The sequence below is a fragment of the Clarias gariepinus genome, chromosome 22 (genome assembly GCF_024256425.1).
Source record: "Clarias gariepinus isolate MV-2021 ecotype Netherlands chromosome 22, CGAR_prim_01v2, whole genome shotgun sequence".
Classification (NCBI taxonomy): domain Eukaryota; kingdom Metazoa; phylum Chordata; class Actinopteri; order Siluriformes; family Clariidae; genus Clarias; species Clarias gariepinus.
In genome coordinates, this window is record NC_071121.1 from 3,617,501 (window position 1) to 3,636,436 (window position 18,936).

The following is an 18,936-nucleotide window of genomic DNA, read 5'->3' on the forward strand; positions in this document are numbered from 1 at the left end:
CTTCAGTAAGTTGTGGCTACAAAATAGTATCTACTTCCCACTGCTTAATAAATCGTGGCCACAACTTAGTATCTCATTCCCACGTCTTAGTAAGTCATGGCTGAAACATAGTATCTCATTTCTACGCCTTATTAAGTTGTGGCCACAACTTAGTATCTCATTCCCACACCTTAGTAAGTCATGGCTGAAACATGGTATCCCATTTCTATGCCTTATTAAGTTGTGGCCACAACTTAGTATCTCATTCCCACGCCTTATTAAGTCATGGCTGAAACATAGTATCTCATTTCTACGCCTTATTAAGTTGTGGCCACAACTTAGTATCTTATTCCCACGTCTTAGTAAATCATGGCTGAAACATAGTATCTCATTTCTATGCCTTATTAAGTTGTGGCCACAACTTAGTATCTCATTCCCACACCTTAGTAAGTCATGGCTGAAACATAGTATCCCATTTCTACGCCTTATTAAGTTGTGGCCACAACTTAGTATCTCATTCCCACGCCTTATTAAGTCATGGCTGAAACATAGTATCTCATTTCTACGCCTTATTAAGTTGTGGCCACAACTTAGTATCTCATTCCCACGTCTTAGTAAGTCATGGCTGAAACATAGTATCTCATTTCTACGCCTTATTAAGTTGTGGCCACAACTTAGTATCTCATTCCCACGCCTTAGTAAGTCATGGCCGAACCATGCCTTAGTAATTCGTGGCCACAACATACTATGACATTTCCACACCTTAGTAAGTCGTGGTTGAAACTTAGTATTTCGTTCCCATGCCTTGGTAAGTCATGTCCACAACATAGTATCTCATTGCCACTTTTTAGTAAGTCATGGCTACAATATAGTTTCTCATTGTCACTCCTTAATAAGTTGTGGCCACAACATACTATTATATTTCCACACCTTAGTAAGTTGTGGTTGAAACATTGTATTTCGTTCCAATGCCTTGGTAAGTCATGGCCACAACATAGTATCTTATTCCCATGCCTTGGTAAGTCATGGCCACAACATAGTATCTTATTCCCATGCCTTGGTAAGTCTTGCCACAACATACAATCACATTTCCACACCTTAAGTCGTGGTTGAAATGTTGTGTTTCATTCCCATGCCTTCGTAATTTATGGCCACAACATAATATCTCATTTCCACACCTTAGTAAGTCTTGACCACAACATACTGTAGGATCTCATGCCTATACCTTAGTAAGTCATGGCTGAAACATAGTATCTCGAGCTCATGCTTAGGAGGTCTTGGCCACCACAACATAGTATCTTGTTCCCATTGCTTCGTAAGTTGTTTCCACAACAGTATAACTCATTCCCACAGCTTAGAAAGTCATGGCCACAACATAATATCTCCTTCCCATGCCTTTATAAGTCATGGCTACAAAATACTATCTCATTCCCACGCCTTAGTACAATTTGGCCACAACATATTACCTAATTCCCATGCCTTCGTAAGTCGGGGCCATAGGACACAGTATTTGGGGCTCCATAATCAACAGAGGGGCTCCATAGAAAGTCCCTCTGTTTCCCTTTCTTTCTCCAAAACCACCATGTTTCCACTGTAGTGACTTTGAGAAACTGGTCTGCGGTGGCTCAAAGTCCCCACAGTGGAAACCTGGCGGTGGAGTGTGAACCTGGGACCTTCTGATCAGTCGGCCAATGCCTTAACCACTAAGCTACGCCTGCCCATTTATATTGTAATTTTTACTCTCATAACTGTGTTCCGTTAATCTCCACAATCGATGGTCCTGGTTTGACTTGAACGACCCCATAGACCTTTTAACATGTTTGACAAATCAAATTATTTATTCTGACAAAATGAAATCGATGTGTATGTATAAGAGGAACGAAATACTTCAGGACATGCTGTTTTGGTTTGTTTTTTAAACACTGTCAGGTCAGAGGGGCTGAGACAGAAGCCGGTGCAGGAACTTTTTTTAATAAAAGCAGCTCAGTAAACAAATCCAATATGTGAGGCAGAATCGTAAACAGAACCAGGCACAAGGTCAGTCGATCAGCAAACACAATATCGCAGGCAGAGACGGAAGAAAAGGAGAATATCAAAATGAGATCAAGGCTCGGTAAGTTCAGTTGTATCGCTCTTTAGCTCAACTGTAACAAGAACTCACAGGATTGGGACTAAACAGCTGATGATGATGATCATCATCATCATAATAATCATCACAATAATAAAATTTCACTGTGACTCTTCAGCCAAAAAAGAAGAAATCTAAAAAACCTTGGAGCAATGGAAAAAAGGTCATGTGGTCCGAGTCCAGATTGATCAATTCCAGAGTGATGGACGCATCAGGGTAAGAAGGGAAGCCCATGTACAAGCCTCTGGAGACAGTGTTATGATCTGGGTTGCTTCAGTTGCTCAGATCGAGACTCAGCAACGTTATGGGGCAATAAAATGAAGTCGGCTGACGACCCGAATGTACTGAATCACCAGGTCATCACATTTAAGAAGGGTTTTGTTTTTTCATCTTCCAAATTGTGATACAGTTGTTCAGGGAGCTTGAGCAATCTTTTTTTTTTTCATCGTATGGAAAATTCACGTAAAACACGCCCTGATTTAGTACCGAACCTAGCATTTGGTTGCACTGACGTGTAATTTCAGGTGTCTGATTTAAAAAAAAAAAATCCAAGCTTAGCTACAAAATGTTTAGAAGTTTGGATCATCGTAACTTTTTTTAAATTTCTAGCTTTTTGTTTGTTTTCGGGTAATTGTTGTAAAAAAATTAATTAATTATTTAAAAAAAAAAACATAAAATGGCGTTAGTGTTCTCATAGTGCTGACGTTGCACCTGAATGGAATATGAGTCAAAGAGAAATGAGAAGTGTGTGTGTGTGTGTGTGAGAGAGAGAGAGAGAGAGAGAGAGAGAGAGTGCAGTTTTGATTTGAGTCAGAGTTCTGTGTAGGACGAATCTCCTCTAACTCCATCTCTTCTTTCATTTTATCTCGATCTCCTTCTTCTTGCTGTTTCTCCCACAGAGTATATTAATGCTGTATGTGTGTGTATATATATGTGTGTGTGTGTGTGTGCGTGTGTGTGTGTGAATGTGTGCATGTGTGTGTGTGTGCACGTGTGTTAGAGTCCATGTGATCTCCAGCCACTTAGTACAAGTGTGTGTGTGTGTGTGTGTGTGTGTGTGTGTGTGTGTGTTTCTCAGTGAGTAAGACGAGTGGGCGAGAGCAGCAACTGGTCTGCTGTTGCATGGCAAGATATTACTCATTTCCTTAGCTGTGTGTACACACTCATACACACACACACACACATACATACGCACACATGCACACACGCTCACTCTCTTTGCAGGCTCTCGACGTCTTGTGACTCCTCGGTTGTGTCTGTATTGGTGTGTTTGTGTGCTAAAGGCCTGTTGCTATTGCTGTGTATGTGTGTGAGGAGGAACAGTGGGATCTGTAAGCGCGTTACACACTCGGAGAATTTTTTTTGCCACTGCACGGATAGCTGCTCTGCCCACTCAAAGGTCAGTCACACCAGATCAGCACTTGGATGGGAAAACACTTTCACACACACACAGACACAAACATACACACACCCTTACTCACTTGCGTTCTGTGCATTTTATATGTTCGTCAGTTTGTTTTTTCTAGTTTAATTCGAATTAGATATAGTTTGTAAATTAAATAGTTGCTATCTATCTATCTATCTATCTAAGAATATTCTATTTATACCGCTATATCTATTAGGTGTGGTATTCTGCAGGAACCTTGATATTCAGTTTTATTTTCATTTATTGCATTTTTATATGCATCTTTATTTATATTTATTTTTTTATTATCTTGTATTATTTTTGCAGCTCATTTTATGTAAGTTTTTTTCCCACTACCACCTTGTGCTGCTTTTAAAACGTACCACTGCCATTTGCATTCATGATCAGAAAACTATAGGGTTAATGCATTTTCATCAGAAGGACTTTCACTGTTTGTTTCCAATACGAACAATATTTCCAGGCAGGTGCCAGCTCGATCGAAACACATATTTCCTACATGTTTTCACCAAATGACTATAGTGTTGCTCATTCTTGCAAAATGAGGTATTACAGTGTAATGTATATTCACTTAAATAATGCGCGGAGATTGTGAATGCATAAAGTAAATAACGTCCCGTCACGAAATGTCAATGGTCAAAATCAACAACGAGGAAACAGTATTATAGTTAGTTTAAAAATATAACTGTTATTATTATTATTATTATTATTATTATTATTAATAATAATAATTAATAATAATAATGTGTAAATAAATAAATAAAAGTATCTAATGTTAAAAGCTTATGATCAAAAAAATTTAATTTATTATTTGCATGTGTAATGTACGCACTTTATTTATTTAATTTAATTCAATTTACGAATTAAATTTATTTATGAATTTATTACCTGCATGCGCGTCTAATTAATTTTCTATTGCAAATATTTGTTAATATTTTTGCATTTAAGCCTATGTAAAAGTACGAATAAAATGCAGGGAAAAACAATATGCCTATAAATCAGTCAGTTTTACGCCCATCTGCGCCATCTATGGATCTGTCTATCAGCTGTATCGTGCTAGTTAGCGTCACAGTACTACTGGAAAATGCGAAGGTGGGCCTTCAAGTCAACGCTTTTGACTGCAAAAACTCCCTTTATTTCTCTATATTATATAGAGAAATAAAAGAAGTACACTAGTACACTAACGCACTTATCCTAATGTTTTGAGTCATGATCCGACTGTCTGCTTTCACATCTGAAACCCTGGCCTCCCAGAAACTCCTTTGATCACTCAAGCTAGTAGAAATGGCTTGGAGCGAGGTCGAGACTGTGTAACTCCCAGCCGAATTCCTGTAACGTGAAAGTGGACTTCAAATGTTGTTGTTTTTTTACGCCTTCATTCACGAGGAGTTTCACAAGTCGTGGTTTGACTTGAACGCCCCTCATATATTCGTGGAAGGAGTCTCCAGTTTGAGCGTGTTGTAGCAGTCAGAAGTAAAGTTCTAACTTTTAGTTTTCTAGTATGAGAATGTTTTCAGGGTAAGAGCACTTTGATCACTGAAGTTGAAGAAGAAAAAAACAAGTCTGGTTAGAGAATAACAACATTTTATGCCTGCCAGAATGTCTATGCCAACAAGAAGTACCTGTAGATGCAACTAAAGAGAGATGAATAAAAAAAATTATGTCGAGTGTTGAAAAAATGCTGTAATGCAGAAATGGCAAGGATAAAACACTTCAAGCTAGGAAATTAATCAACTTCAGGGTGGTAACAATAACTCCATTTCATCACACCACCACGTTACTGATTGTTTTGCTGCAACAGCACACCAGTGTTTTATCTCTTTTACACACAAGAAGAAATGAAGGGGCAGCTTGCATTAAAAACAAACCAACTTTGTGTCTTGCGCTTGACATTTTGAAAAAATGTCGCAAATTAATCTTGTGTTTAAAAAAAAAATCGTAATGGTCAATATTTTACAGCGGTGAGTCAGTTGTGCTATAATAAAGATTATAGTGCTGAAGTTTTTGTCTCCGTGTTCTTCCTCATGATTAAATAAAGGTATATGCAAGCGACAGTATAGAGTTCTGCAGCTACAAACCTGACAAAATTCGCACTAAAGTTATGTTCTCTTTCACAGCAACTTTCTTCTACCCCAAGTTTTCTTACTGACTGTTACTTCCCACAGATTCTGACGAGAACTCTTTTATCACACGCCAGCGTATGGGAATCACCCTCATTTTCAGCAGTTCTAAATCCGAACTGTTTGAGAGCTGTGTGATATTTCCCAACGAATAAGGTGAAGGTGTTAAAGCTGCAGTGTGTCATTGTGACACTTGGCCTCGTCGATAAAAAAAGCACAGATTTACAATGCTGCCGGCTGCACCCGTCTACTAGACGTATTGATTTGCTGTAAAGCATGGTCGGACGTGCCCAGAGTGGACAGATTTCTTGCATTTCATTTTCTCCTCGATTAAGCCAAGTCAAATAACGTAGAAACAGATTAGCCACAACATTATGGCCAGTGACAGGTGAACTGAATGACATCATCAAATATATACCAGGTAACTGGTGAGCACTCAAGATTCACCCAGAAAGGTACCAGAATACCGAAGTACACCACTCTTCAGACAACGTGCCAGAGGCCGTCTGCCCGGCCTGTAAACTCCCCAGATCCCACTCCAATCAAGCTCCTACAGGATGCACCAGACAAACAATCCCGATCCACGCAGGCCCCACCGAGCAACCCACAGCACCCAAAGGATCCGCCGCCAACGTCCAGGTGCCAGACACCACAGCACACCTCAGTGTGGAGCCACACACCACATTTGGCACAAAGGGAACACCAAACCTAGGTGGATTTAATGTTAATGGTGTTAACGTTATGGCTGATCCGGTGTATACGAGGACTAGACTTCATATGTTTTATAATAAACTCTTAAAACGTAATATTTATACTTTGTAATATATAGCCCTATTTGCACAGGATTCAATTTACACAGGCGCCTGGAGTGATTCCATCATTTCCAGGTGCTACTTGACGATTGTATTTCGATCCGCTTCGGGCCATGTGCGTGTTCTTTCTCCATTCTCTCCTGGGAAAATTATAGTCTACTGCTTCCTCACTAAGTCTGTTATTGCATAATTGTTTTAACCTCAGCCTGATCTACGCTGTTAATTTTGCACTCGGATGCTTTGTCTATTGTTGAGGGGAAAAAATAGCTTTTTGATCATTTTCACTTACTGTACGGTCTGTAGTCCATTTGATGCATATTAAATCGTTCGAGAATCGAGAAACCATTAGAGTGCAAGTTGTGGTTCGCAATAAAGCAAATACACAGCATCTTTAAACTCCCATGACCAAACCTTTTAGTTTTCTGGATAGAAATAAATAAGCAGTTGTATGATTGTGTGGTCCGGAACATCCAGCATTAGATGCTGAAAAAATAAAGATAAATATAGTCGCCTTGCTGCTTTAGGGTCCGGGTTCGATTCCCACGTTGTTCTGGTGGGTTTCCTCCAGGTACTCTGGTTTCCTCCCACAGTCCAAAGACATGCAGGTTAGGCTAATTGGTGTTCCCAAATTGGTCACCACTGGCCCTAGTTGGACTACAGAGTTTCCTAGATAGACGGATGGATGGATTTATATATATAAAGAGAAAGAATATAATATAATATAATAAGTTAAATATCACAATGTGTGATGCAAACCTCCAGATTCGTTGGAAATAACAATTTGTGAGAACTCACTCATCCCATGTTAAAAGACTTAACTGAAGGTCATATTTCATGGGTGAGTAGCGCTACTACTAAAATGAGTGTTATAAAACTAGAAAGAATTGGACTACATATAAGTTTCATTTTTTGTTGTCAGGTCTAATTTTGGTGAACTTGGGGTGTACTTGAGAAATTACACATGTGACAGAAAACACACTTCAAAAAGAGTCAGAAATTGATGGGACTCACTATTTACACTTGCTTGGTTGATGCATCTTGGGTATCAAATAAAAATTATCTATATCGGGACATTGATCCGGATAGAGATCTGATCGCTCAAAGCACTTCAGGAAGTCTGAGACGCTTTTAAGCGAAATTCTGTACAAGTGTAAATGTGAGTAATTATTAATTTATTTACTTATTTTTTTTATGGTAACCATTTTATTCACAAACCATCAAAAAAATGTCCTTAGTCATTTCTAGTGTGTATGACATAATGCATTTGTATACCATTTATAATGTACTAAGTACTATACAAACTGAATGTTATCTAGAAATCTAGAAAATAATGTTATAAAAATCAATAACTTTAGTGAAGATTAATATGGAATTATAAACAATTTTAAATCTACTGATTGCTGAAAGTTTTGTAAAGTACACATCCTGATCTAGATAGGTATCACAGATAGGTGCATTTCCAGGGGAAATTTGCTAGCGTCTTACAGTAATGTCTCGGAACATATATTCAAATTAACATTAGTGTGTGTGGGTGTGTGTGTGTGTGTGTGTGTGCGCGCGTGTGGATATTTAGACATTCTGTAGATACTTAGGCATTAAACACCTTGCCACAACACTTCTTGCCACAGCATTCTCTGAAAATGTTTTTACAAGTCAAGTAAAAAAGCATCCGTGTAACACTCAAATTCATATTATTTAAACGATCTTATCGCTCGTAAATCTAAGCTAGGTCCAAAAGTCAGGATGCATAAGTACAGTATTGTTTCTTGTTAAGATTAAGATTGAATTATTTGTCACATGAACCTTACAGCACACTGACATGATTTTTTTCCTCGTGTCCCAGTTAGGAAGCTGGGTCTTGACCCTAGAACACGGGGTCAGCCAAGGTATAGCAGAAGTGGTTAAGGGTCTTGCTTAAGGGCTCAACAGTGGCAGCCTGGTGGTGCTGGAGCTTTAACCCCTAACCGAACCCCTAACCTTCCTATCACTAATCCAGATTTATAATTGTTGGAGCCACAACCGTCCCTTACTTGAAATGCAATATTTGTCCTTTTATTTAATTTTTTTTATCCAAGAAAACTTAGGATAAATAGATTGTACAAAACCAAACCTAATTTTTGTCTATGAATTCATCTAAAGTCAGCAGTCTATCAGAATTGGCCCAGAACAATACATATTATTAGAGGTGTTGAAGTCAAACCAAGACTTGTGATGAAATTTCTGGTGAATGAAGGTGTAAAAACTCATTGACTTTATAAAAATCTTTAAACACAGTACAGTGATGAGACTCGTAAAACATTTGAATAGTGCAAACTTTCCAAACAAAACCTGTTCCTGTTACCATTCGGTGAGTGGAATGCCTGATTTTGGAAAACCAACCATTCACCAACACCAGTTGCACATTACAGGAACTCGGCTGGGAGTTATTGCCTCATCGCCTGTACAGTCCCGACCTCTCTCCAAGCCATTTCCACATGTTTGAGTCATTAAAGGAGTTCCTGGGAGGCCGGGGTCTTGGGCTCTGGTCTACTGAGAAGACTTTCTACCTTGATGGTATTCAAGCACTAGTGAAACACTGGGATAAGTCCATCAGTGAAACAGGAGAGTATACAGTATAGAGAAATAAAGGAAGTTGTTATTCTGCACAATCAGTTGTCCCAGTTTGACTTGAACGTCCCTTGTATATAGTATAATTGTGACTCATTAAGAGAATGATTTGGGGCTTAGACCTTCTAAACACACGGTTATATTAAGAACAAAAAATTTAGACACTTAGTTTCAGTATGAATACATTTGTGTATATTTGAATATGTAAATGGTAGTGACATCACAATGGTGTTAAATCCAAAATACTGTATGTTTGGAAACTCGATGTAGAAATTTCTATACAAAAAAAAAAAATATATATATATATATTATATAGTTTATATAGTATTTAGTGACTTAATAGTTAAATATTTCTTTTAGAAGAGGAGCCCGTTTGTACCAGCGCGGTCTGTCTCTTACCGATCAGCCCTTGGTTGCGCAGGAAAGAAACAAAGCCATAAATAGGGGAATAAAACGAGGCCAGAAATAGAAAAGCCCGAGCGGAAATATGACTGCTTACACCGGGGCTTTACTCATATTCATTACAAGAACGCGCTGAGCGTTTTCACTACTGAAATGAATATTGTACGAGAATGCCAACTTATTTAATTACACTTTTTACAGGCTTACATTCGATTCGACGTGACATTTCACAGTTATACAGAAAGACATGGTGAGAACGGGATGCCAGGTTGATGTTTTTTTTCGAAATCGCAATGTTAAACTTAGTTGTAGTGGATCATCAATACTTTAACAGAATTATGAGTTTTAGTTTTAAAATAAAATAAACATGTTCATGGGACTTTTTTTTTTTTTTTTTTTTAGTGACAGTCAGATAAGGTGTCATGAGAAATGCAAGAAGGGTTCATTCTGACCAAAACAGAATGGAGAGTTACGCTCAGTGAGTAATTTCTGAAATTAACCATGGTCGCTTTGATCAAAATCAAAGCTACATTATGCATGTGTTGCCAAACTGAGGGCCATGTGTGTGTGTGTGTGTGCATGAAAGCACACAGATAAAAACCTCAAATGTGACTAAAACAGATCTTAGAACATTTGTAATACTTTCCGAAGTTTGATCATCTGAAAATACTATTTGTCAAATTTTGTTTCAGCTCGTACGCTGCTCGTCCACACATATAGACTCTGAAACAGTATGATAAATAAATAAATAAATAAATAAATAAATTGTAAATACACTAAAGATAATTGATCAGCCAAAACTTTTTTTATATCTGCTTACTGCAGATAATTTTTTTTTTTACCATATTTTGTAAAAAATTTATTTTCTATAATATATATATATATATATATATATATATATATATATATATATATTTCTTATTTCAGGGACCTATTATGCAAAATATTTTTTTTATGACTATTATGTTTGGACATTCAAATGGGTCTCAAGTATGTCTACAAACAAACAAAAAAAAAGGACAAAAAAAAATTCCCGGCTCTTTTTTTTTGTTTTGTTATGTTTTTCCCCCCTATATTTAAATATTTTAAACAAGCCAATCAGATTCCCCCCCTAATGTGACCTCACATCCCCCTCCCCTGATTTGTTGCTCAGCTCTGCTGTCCTCTGGAGGGGTGTGGCTCATCTGAACCTCATTTCCATAGACACTGAAGCGGTGCGAAGTAAGACGCGGCAGTTTGCCTCATCTGAGGGTTATTTTAGCTGCAGTATAAACATGCACGCAAACTTTAGGGGAACTCTGACATCAGTGTTTACAAAGTAGTAACGTAGGGGACCTTTAGTTGGTTTTTGGTTGTTCTTTTGAGCAACCATAAAAAAGCTTCTAGGTGTAAACCTGTGCCAAGTAGGCTGGTTTTGGGTAAACATGTGTGGAACCTGATGTGGCTTTCTGTGGTTGCAAGCCACCACCTCAAGCTTTGACAGGTAGTGCTTTCAGAAATGCTTTTCTGATTACTGCGTTCGGGAAGAGACATACTGTACTAAAGCCTTCCGGTCAGCATGGCCCACCAGTCTGGCCCACCAGTCTGGCCCTTCTCCCTGACCTCATAAACAAGTCTACACATACAGATCTTTCCCTCACTGGATGTTTATTGTTTTTCGCACTGTTCTATATAAGCTGGCACCATCTGGCACCAACAGCTAAGTTTAAAGTTAGCAAGATTCCACGCTTTTTTTTTTCTCTCTCTAGTGCTTGATGAACACTGCCTGAGACTCATGCCCTGTATCTGCACCATTTTATTCATTATGCTTCTTACACATGATTGTATAATTGCATAATTGCATGAATGACCAGTCGTTCCTAATAAAGTGGCCAGTGTGTGTATATCATATTACAATATGTTGGTCATGACAACTGATTATTGAGTTGATCTGAAAAGTGTGTGTGTGTGTGTGTGTGTGTGTGTGTGTGTGTGTGTGTGTGTGTGTGAGAGAGAGAGAGAGTGTGTGTCTCAGACTGGTATCCCTATATAACCCTCTCACACATATACACACACCTTCTCTCACTTGAATGTATGGGCTCAGTTTCCATGGCGACAGCGGCGGCGCTGTAGACGGAGGAGCAGATGTGGCGTCGAAACATCAGAGAGTTTAATTTAGAGACATTAGAGAAACTCCCACACACACATTCAAACACACACACACACACACACACACTGAGCAATAAAATGAGAACGCTTAACTCTCTCTCTCTCTCTCTCTCTCTCTGTCTGTCTGACTTTCTCTCTTTTCCTCATTTCTTTCTATCTTTCTCTCTCAACTTTCACATGTTCATCCGTACCTCTCTGTGCTTTTCTCTATCCCTCTCTCATTCACATTCTCTCTTTCTCTTTTTGTCTCTCTATCTGCTTCTCCACTCCTCTCATCCTTATCCACCCCATTTCTTTCATTCTTTCTCTCTTTCTCACAATTTGTTCTTATTTTTTTTCTTGCTTTTCCCCCTACCTCCATTTCTTCTTCCTTCTACATACCTCCTTTCTGTCATTTCTACTCTCTCTCTCTCTATCTCTCTCTCTCTCTCATTTCGCGCAAACTCCCCCGCACACCCTGTGGCGAGCTTATGGCAATCAGGGGTGGGTGGTGAGCAGCTCGTTCAATTGCTACGGTAACGGTGACTGACAGCTGGACCCAATGGTGTGAAGTGTGTGTGTGTGTATGTGTGTGTGTGTCTGTGAAGGGTGTGCGTGTGTGTGAAGTGTGTAAAGTGTTCCCGTGGATGGTGACGACTTGTCGGATTCCCACTTGCTTCAGTGATTCGAAGAAACTTATCTGCATTTTCCTCTCCAAAGAGCAGGCATATTGCCTCCTGCAGTGTGTGTGTCTGTGTGTGTGTATGTGTATGTTTTTGTGTGTGTGTGCTTGTGTGTCGGGTATGGCTTTGTGCGTTTGTTAGCACATTGTTGTGGTGGGAATCACATGGAAGTTATACTTAGATCTTTTCAGAGACTCGAGTATTGGCTAAATCAGTGATTTGGCCACAAGATTCTCTCTCTCTTTTTCTTTTTCTCTCGCTATCTATCCATCTATCCATCTCATTCTATCTGGCACTCTTACACTTTTAGTCACACATTGCAAACTCTTGAGATAAAGTGTTTCATTAAAATGCTCACACACCGGAGGTGTATATCTGTGACTGTATAGTGACCACATAATAGTCCGCAGTCAGGGAACCTACAGTACGCTGAACAGATGATGTTCCTGAAGAAATAATGCGTGTGTACCGTACGCAAGGTTTACCGTATCCCAAAAGTAGCCAATTAGCTGAAAAAAAAAAAAACGGTTCTGAAAAATATCCTTCTTTGGTGTCATGGGCACTGCCTTTCTTAATCATCAACCTTCGCACTTAAGTGACTTGTTCAGCAGAACAGACACACTCGTGGTTTTTCACACATTGTACACCAGGCAAATAGGATTGGATTTGACATTATGATTGATTCCTTTCTCTGTGTTTTTTCTTTTTCTTTCTCTTCCCCAGGTGAGTAATTCTGGTGCAGGACCGAGTGAATTGCGATCTTCTGCGTGATGCTGTTCAGCCGAGAATCTTGTCACCATCCGGACCCCTCGTTTTCCCCATCAGCCCATGTGACCTAGTTTTGGCCCCTCAGGCCTGGGGGAGACCCCATGAATCCCAGCCTCCCCCCAAAAAAGCGCGAGTCCCGGCAAGGCTCGTCGGAACAGCGCCCTCCGGAGGATGAGTTCAAATACCCGGCGCCACTTAGACACAGGAGACACCACATTTCTGAAGGGCGGGAGAACGAACCACGCAGCGATAAAGACCTCCTTCCACCTCCTCCACCTCCTCCACTCCCACACCTTCAGTTCCCCCTATCATGGCAGCTGCCCTACCACTCATCCCTTCACCACCCATACATTTCTAGCCCGGTGAGAGAAAGACGTGGCTCAGGTTCGCCTTCCTGGAGAGATGGAACAAGAAGGTCAGAAGGTGAAACAGAACTGCCAATTCCTCACCACTCTCGTTGGCTACGTGGAGAAATTAATTCGCTTGGTTTGCATCCGTCCATGCCGATGCCTACATACAAGGGCACTTATGCAGTCGATTCCAGGGACATGTGGTCCTATTTTAACCCTACACGGCAAAACTATGCCTCCTCTCTCTTCCCTTCCTCGTCCTCCTCACACCTCTTCTCACAAACATCACTTTACCACAATGATTTTCTCTCAGAAAGTAGGCTCAGGTACTCAAACAGGAGACCCAATGGTCTTGATGGACAAGGGATTAGATCAGAATCTAGTGGAAGGGCAGAAAGTGGGAATGACCCTCAAGCAAGAGTTGGTGGTGCCCACTCCAATGGAAGGAAGAGGAATCAAGAAGATCTGGTAGGGCGCGATACAAGGAGGGTATCCCCACCCCAAACGGGTCATAATGCACATTCCTTCCATCACAATACAGACAGAGACTCTCTGGCAATCCTAAAGCCTCCAACATCCCATGCATACATTTCTGACACACGAAAGACAAAGGCTCCTCAAGAACCTTCCGTTGGAAGTGCCTCCAATTCAGGAGCTCAGATCTACTATGCCCTGGGGTCTCTGTACTCCACTGTTCACCACAACCCTCAGGCATACCCAGGTTTTAACCCCTCAGGTCCTCCTCCTCCTTCCCCTCTGAGGAACTCCCAGCACTCCCCTCATGGTCAGCACAACAACCATGGGGTTCATCAGGAGCGAGAACTTTCACCAGGATCCTATCGTCATTCTGTTTCAGTCCTCAGTGGTCCTGACCCACCACCAAGTGCAGTCCTACCTCATTTTGCCAAGGGTTCCCTTATTGAGTTGGCTGGTGGCCGTCTGAAAAGGGTGGAAGAGTTACAGACTGAGGATTTCCTGCACAGTGCCGACACCACACCTGAGTTCCACCTGAGTACCTGCACTGTCCTGCTTATCTCACCTGGACCCACTGATGGGTTCAATCACCTGCAGGTTTTGCTTGCTGACCGCAACACTCAGGTCAGTCTACCAAGGGAAATGTCATTACTAATGGCACTAAAATTAATTCAGAAATGTTACCTTACTTTACCAACCACCAAAAGCAATAATCCAGTATCTATTGGTAAAAACATGTTAATTATTATATATTATTAGAAATCATTATTTTTTTAGCTTCCTTAACTAAATTATGTTTTTGGGGTTAGGTTCCTCAATTAATGATCCCCAGGTGTGTATATTTGAATTATGTCCTGTATATGAACTAAAGTTTCTAGGCCAAAAATCCTTTGCTGTTCCTAGAATACATTTCCTGGGGTTGATTGATTGATTGATTGATTGATTGATTGATTGATTGTGTGTGGGTTAAAGGGCTTAGGTTCCTGAAGTTGTTAGGTTTCTGTACTAAAGTTCCTGGACTAAGGTTCCTGAACTTTTTGAGAGGTAAACTTCCTGGGTTAAGGATTCAAAGCTAAGTTTTTTTTACTTTGGTTCCTGAGGTTATTGAATTAAAGTACATCTAATATTTCTGGATTTATGTACTTGAAGGTCGCACAGTGGAATAGTGGTTAGCACTGTGGCCTTTGACCTCCGGGTTAACCTCCAGGTTTGAATTTTCCGCCTAGGGTCTGTGGGCGTGGAGTTTGCATGTTCTCTCCATGCTTGGTGTCTTTACTCCGGGTACTTCATTTTCTTTTCACAATCCCAAAACGAGTAGATTAGGTACATTGCTGTTCCTAAATTGCTCATTGTGTGTGTGTGCCCTGCGACCCTGTACACAGGATAAGCAGTATAGAAGATAAATGAGTGTACTTCACTTTAAGTTCCTGGGCTAAGCGCTAAGGTTCATGTATAACAGTGCAAGTTCCAAAGATCCCAAATATTGTTGGTGAAAAGACTCAAGATACTCTGATATAGACTCATAGTTTACGGTTCTGGAGAAAAAACTTTATTCTCAGGTTCCAAATAAAACCTTGAATAGAATGTTAAAAGAAAAGATGAATAACTTTTTGGGGTAGTAAATAAAACCACATTAGGCTTTTTGTTGCCTTGATGTGATCGAACAAACAGGTTCCTAGAACCAATCTGCATTAATCATTTCGTTTCGCAGCATTCAGTGTTTGTCTCTGTCGCTTCCTGTTCTTAGTGGATGTTGTGCAATAGATTTTTTTTTCTTCTGACATAAAAGTCTTGCAGTACAACAGTATGAACAAATCTTACACCTTACAGTAGTCACATCTGACCACACAGATAAACCATTAAAACTCCCATTACTGCCACTGGGATTGTACAATGTAGTACTCGCTCACTAGCTCACAATGTTGTGACCTGCACTGTGTCACTAGAGATGATTTAGTTGCATTTCATATGAATGAAGCTTTTTAACCTTTATACAAATGTGCTTGTTCAAATTTTCATGAATATGCAAACATCAACTTGTGCTGCTTTACAAGCAACACTGCAATGTGACATTAAAACTTTCCTGGCAAACTCATTACTTTGTGCTCAGATGGTAAATATTTTAGATTGTTATAAAGGAGAAAAGGAACATGAACTTTACATGTAAACAAATATGATTACATAAAAAAATTATAATAATTCAAATAATAATAATTTATTTTATACATACCATACTATAAGGATTTTTTTCATCATTCACATGATGTGCAAGCGATTACAAACTAGTCACTTAATCACGTAAACACAATAGAATCATCTAAAATGTCCATGTAATATACGGTAATTGTAGGATTTCACAACTCGTAATTTGGTTTCTCAGAATAAATTATGATTTTTATTTATGTATGCCGCTGACAACATACTGAATTTAAATTGCAATACTGTTTTTATGACACTGATTTATACATGCAATGCTTCAGTCATTAATTGTGGAAACCCAACACACACACACACACACACACACACAAACACACACACACATGTACAAGACATTAAATATACCTAAAAATGAAGTGTGTATATCAATGCAGGAAAAAGAGATTTTGCCCAAAAATTATCTGAACATCCAGGATATTAATCCAGGGAAATAATTATAGACTGATTAGGTACAGGTGGTTGTGATTAGATGTCTAAGGGAACCAGAACGAGGTAGCATTTGTGTGATGAGCCATGTGAGTAAGTAAGTTTACAGTTTATTGTTTAGCTGAGCTTTCAGGGGAATGGGGTTTGTGTTTGTGTGTAATGCAGACACCCCAGTTTGGCCCATTATTCCCAATAAAGCTGTATGGATAAGAGAGAAGTGTAAAATGAAAATGACAACAATAATGTACAAGCAAAAGTCAGACACCCACTAAAGTTAGGTTTCTCGCTAAGATTCCTGAGCTTAGCTTGTTGACCTAAAATTGCTCTTTCTAATTTCCTGAATTGAACTTTCTAGGCTAAAGATATTCAGCTAATGTTACTGGGTATAGAAGTTTTTGGGGTGCAGTTCCAGTTCCAGGCCATAGATAGGTTCTTTTACTGAATTTCCTGGGCTAAGTTTCTAAGCTTAAGTTTCTGTAATAAGGTTCCTGAACTAAACTTCCTGGACTGTTCTTAAAAATAAAGTTCCTGGAATCGTTATACTGTTTTTATAAAGGTTAAACGTCCTGGATTTGGATTCCTGACGTTACTTGGCTTGAAATTCTAAGCTTTAGTTCCATGGTTCAGTTTCGGTTTTGTAAAAAAATACCTCGGCTAAGGATCTTGAAAGATCTAGAAAGTTTCTTGATTAGGTTCATGTGCTACCTGAATTCAAATTTCAGTTCCAGTTCTGGACCAAGCTTTCTTGACTTACATTCCTAGACTAATGTTTCTGGGCTAAAAGTCCTTAAAATTCACATTTTGGTTTTCCCAGACCAAGGATCCTTAGTGAAAGAGATAGATGACTGACTGATCTTGTGTTTTTAACAGTTTTCCATTTCACTGAAAAGGTCAGTAATGTAATTTTGTGCAAGTACCATGCAACCTGATTTGTTGATTTTCTTGGTTTACTTCTTGTCAGGAATTGCTCACAGTTTTGGAGGAGTATCCATTTTTTGTGCGGGACAGAGGCTGGTCTTCATGCAGTCCTCAGAGGAGCGCCGAGCTCTATGGCCTCCACTGCCGTCAGCTTAGTCCAGGAGACATCTGCCTGGCTTTGACCCCAACACCGTCTGCATTGCCTGCAACAGCACGTTTGTCACCAATGCCCAACTCACTGACACCAGTGGCCACCTTAGCCTCCTCAGCGACCTCAACGATGACCTCATTGACCCCATCGTTGTCCTCATTACCCCCACAGATGACCTCACCAATCCTAAAGCCCACCTCGCTGCAACAACACTCATGTAGTCGCATGTCTGCAGACTCAGAGACCAGCACACACAGACCTGACAGAACGGCTCCGCCCCTCGCGCCAACGCTTCTGTCTGATTCCCGGCGGGAAATCCAGGATAAGCCACACTCCCGAAAGCGACGCTGGTCTGCCCCCGAGTTGCGTGAAGGAAATAGGAGCTGCACAGATTTACCTCAAGGATGTAAACGAATGAGACAGCAGTAAGTCCTCATTAGGAATCTGAATTCATGACCAAGAAGTGCTTATATTTTATCACATATTAACAAATAATACATTATCCCTTAGTTTATTCTAATGTTTTTTTTTATTATTATTAATTGCAAATATTTTGGCATTAATGAAAACACTTTTTTCTTTTTTTTGTTTCAAGAATAAATTTATTAAGAGCATCAAGATGTTATTTAATAATAAAAAATTACCAACATAATTTATAATAATAAAATATTAATTTTATTAGTTGACAAAATTAAGTTTTTATGCACTGAAATGATATACACCTCTATTTAAGAGGATTTAGATCACCATAAAAATTACGTGAGTTCTGGCTTCTGTGAAATCAGAATTCTAATTATTTTAATCTCAGAATTTTTACTTTATTCTCAGAATTTCACCTTTTTTTAAGAATTCTGACTTTAAACTAAAAATACTGACATTAATCTCATAATTTTTTAGAAACGTCTGAGATTAAAGTCAGAATTCTGAGGGGAAAAAAAGGCAGAACTCAAAAATTTTTTTTTATGGTGGCTCTAATCTTTGATTTATCTGTAATCAGTATGAAATCTGCAAAATGTTTATTCCTCAGCAATTTCTCTTTTATGATTCATAAATGGGTGCTGATTAATTTTTCTGTTGTCTAACACCCTAACAACAGTACAGATACAAATCACAGCAAATTTTTACACTAATTATGCACTTGTTTATATTTCTGACATAAAAAATATGAAATTTATTTTATGAATATTGCATAACTGTCACTTATAGTACGTTATCTGTTTCTTGTGGTTTAAGTAAAATAAAAACACTTTGTACGTGCTATTGGAAAATAATTAACTTTATCACGGCAGCAAAACTCCACCTCATCACACCACCATATTGTTGATTAATTTCCTATAACAAAATGCCTCTT

At 39.2% G+C, this 18,936-nt stretch overlaps 1 protein-coding gene across 3 annotated transcripts in view; it reads left to right on the plus strand.

Annotated features, from left to right (window-relative positions):
• The window catches only part of zmp:0000000926 (uncharacterized), a 43,004-nt gene extending 24,481 nt beyond the window's left edge, over positions 1 to 18,523 (plus strand). The window contains exons 1-3 of one of the 3 annotated variants that reach the window (XM_053482074.1): positions 3,118 to 3,506; positions 13,005 to 14,497; positions 17,478 to 18,523. In XM_053482074.1, coding sequence (XP_053338049.1) covers positions 13,151 to 14,497; positions 17,478 to 18,014 — 1,884 coding nt within the window. In that variant the 5' untranslated portion in view covers positions 3,118 to 3,506; positions 13,005 to 13,150 and the 3' untranslated portion in view covers positions 18,015 to 18,523. Of the gene's footprint in view, positions 1 to 3,117; positions 3,507 to 9,880; positions 9,950 to 13,004; positions 14,498 to 17,477 lie in introns of those variants that run through there. The other 2 variants (XM_053482075.1, XM_053482072.1) reach the window with 2 other exon arrangements.
• Positions 18,524 to 18,936: the final 413 nt, after the last annotated feature.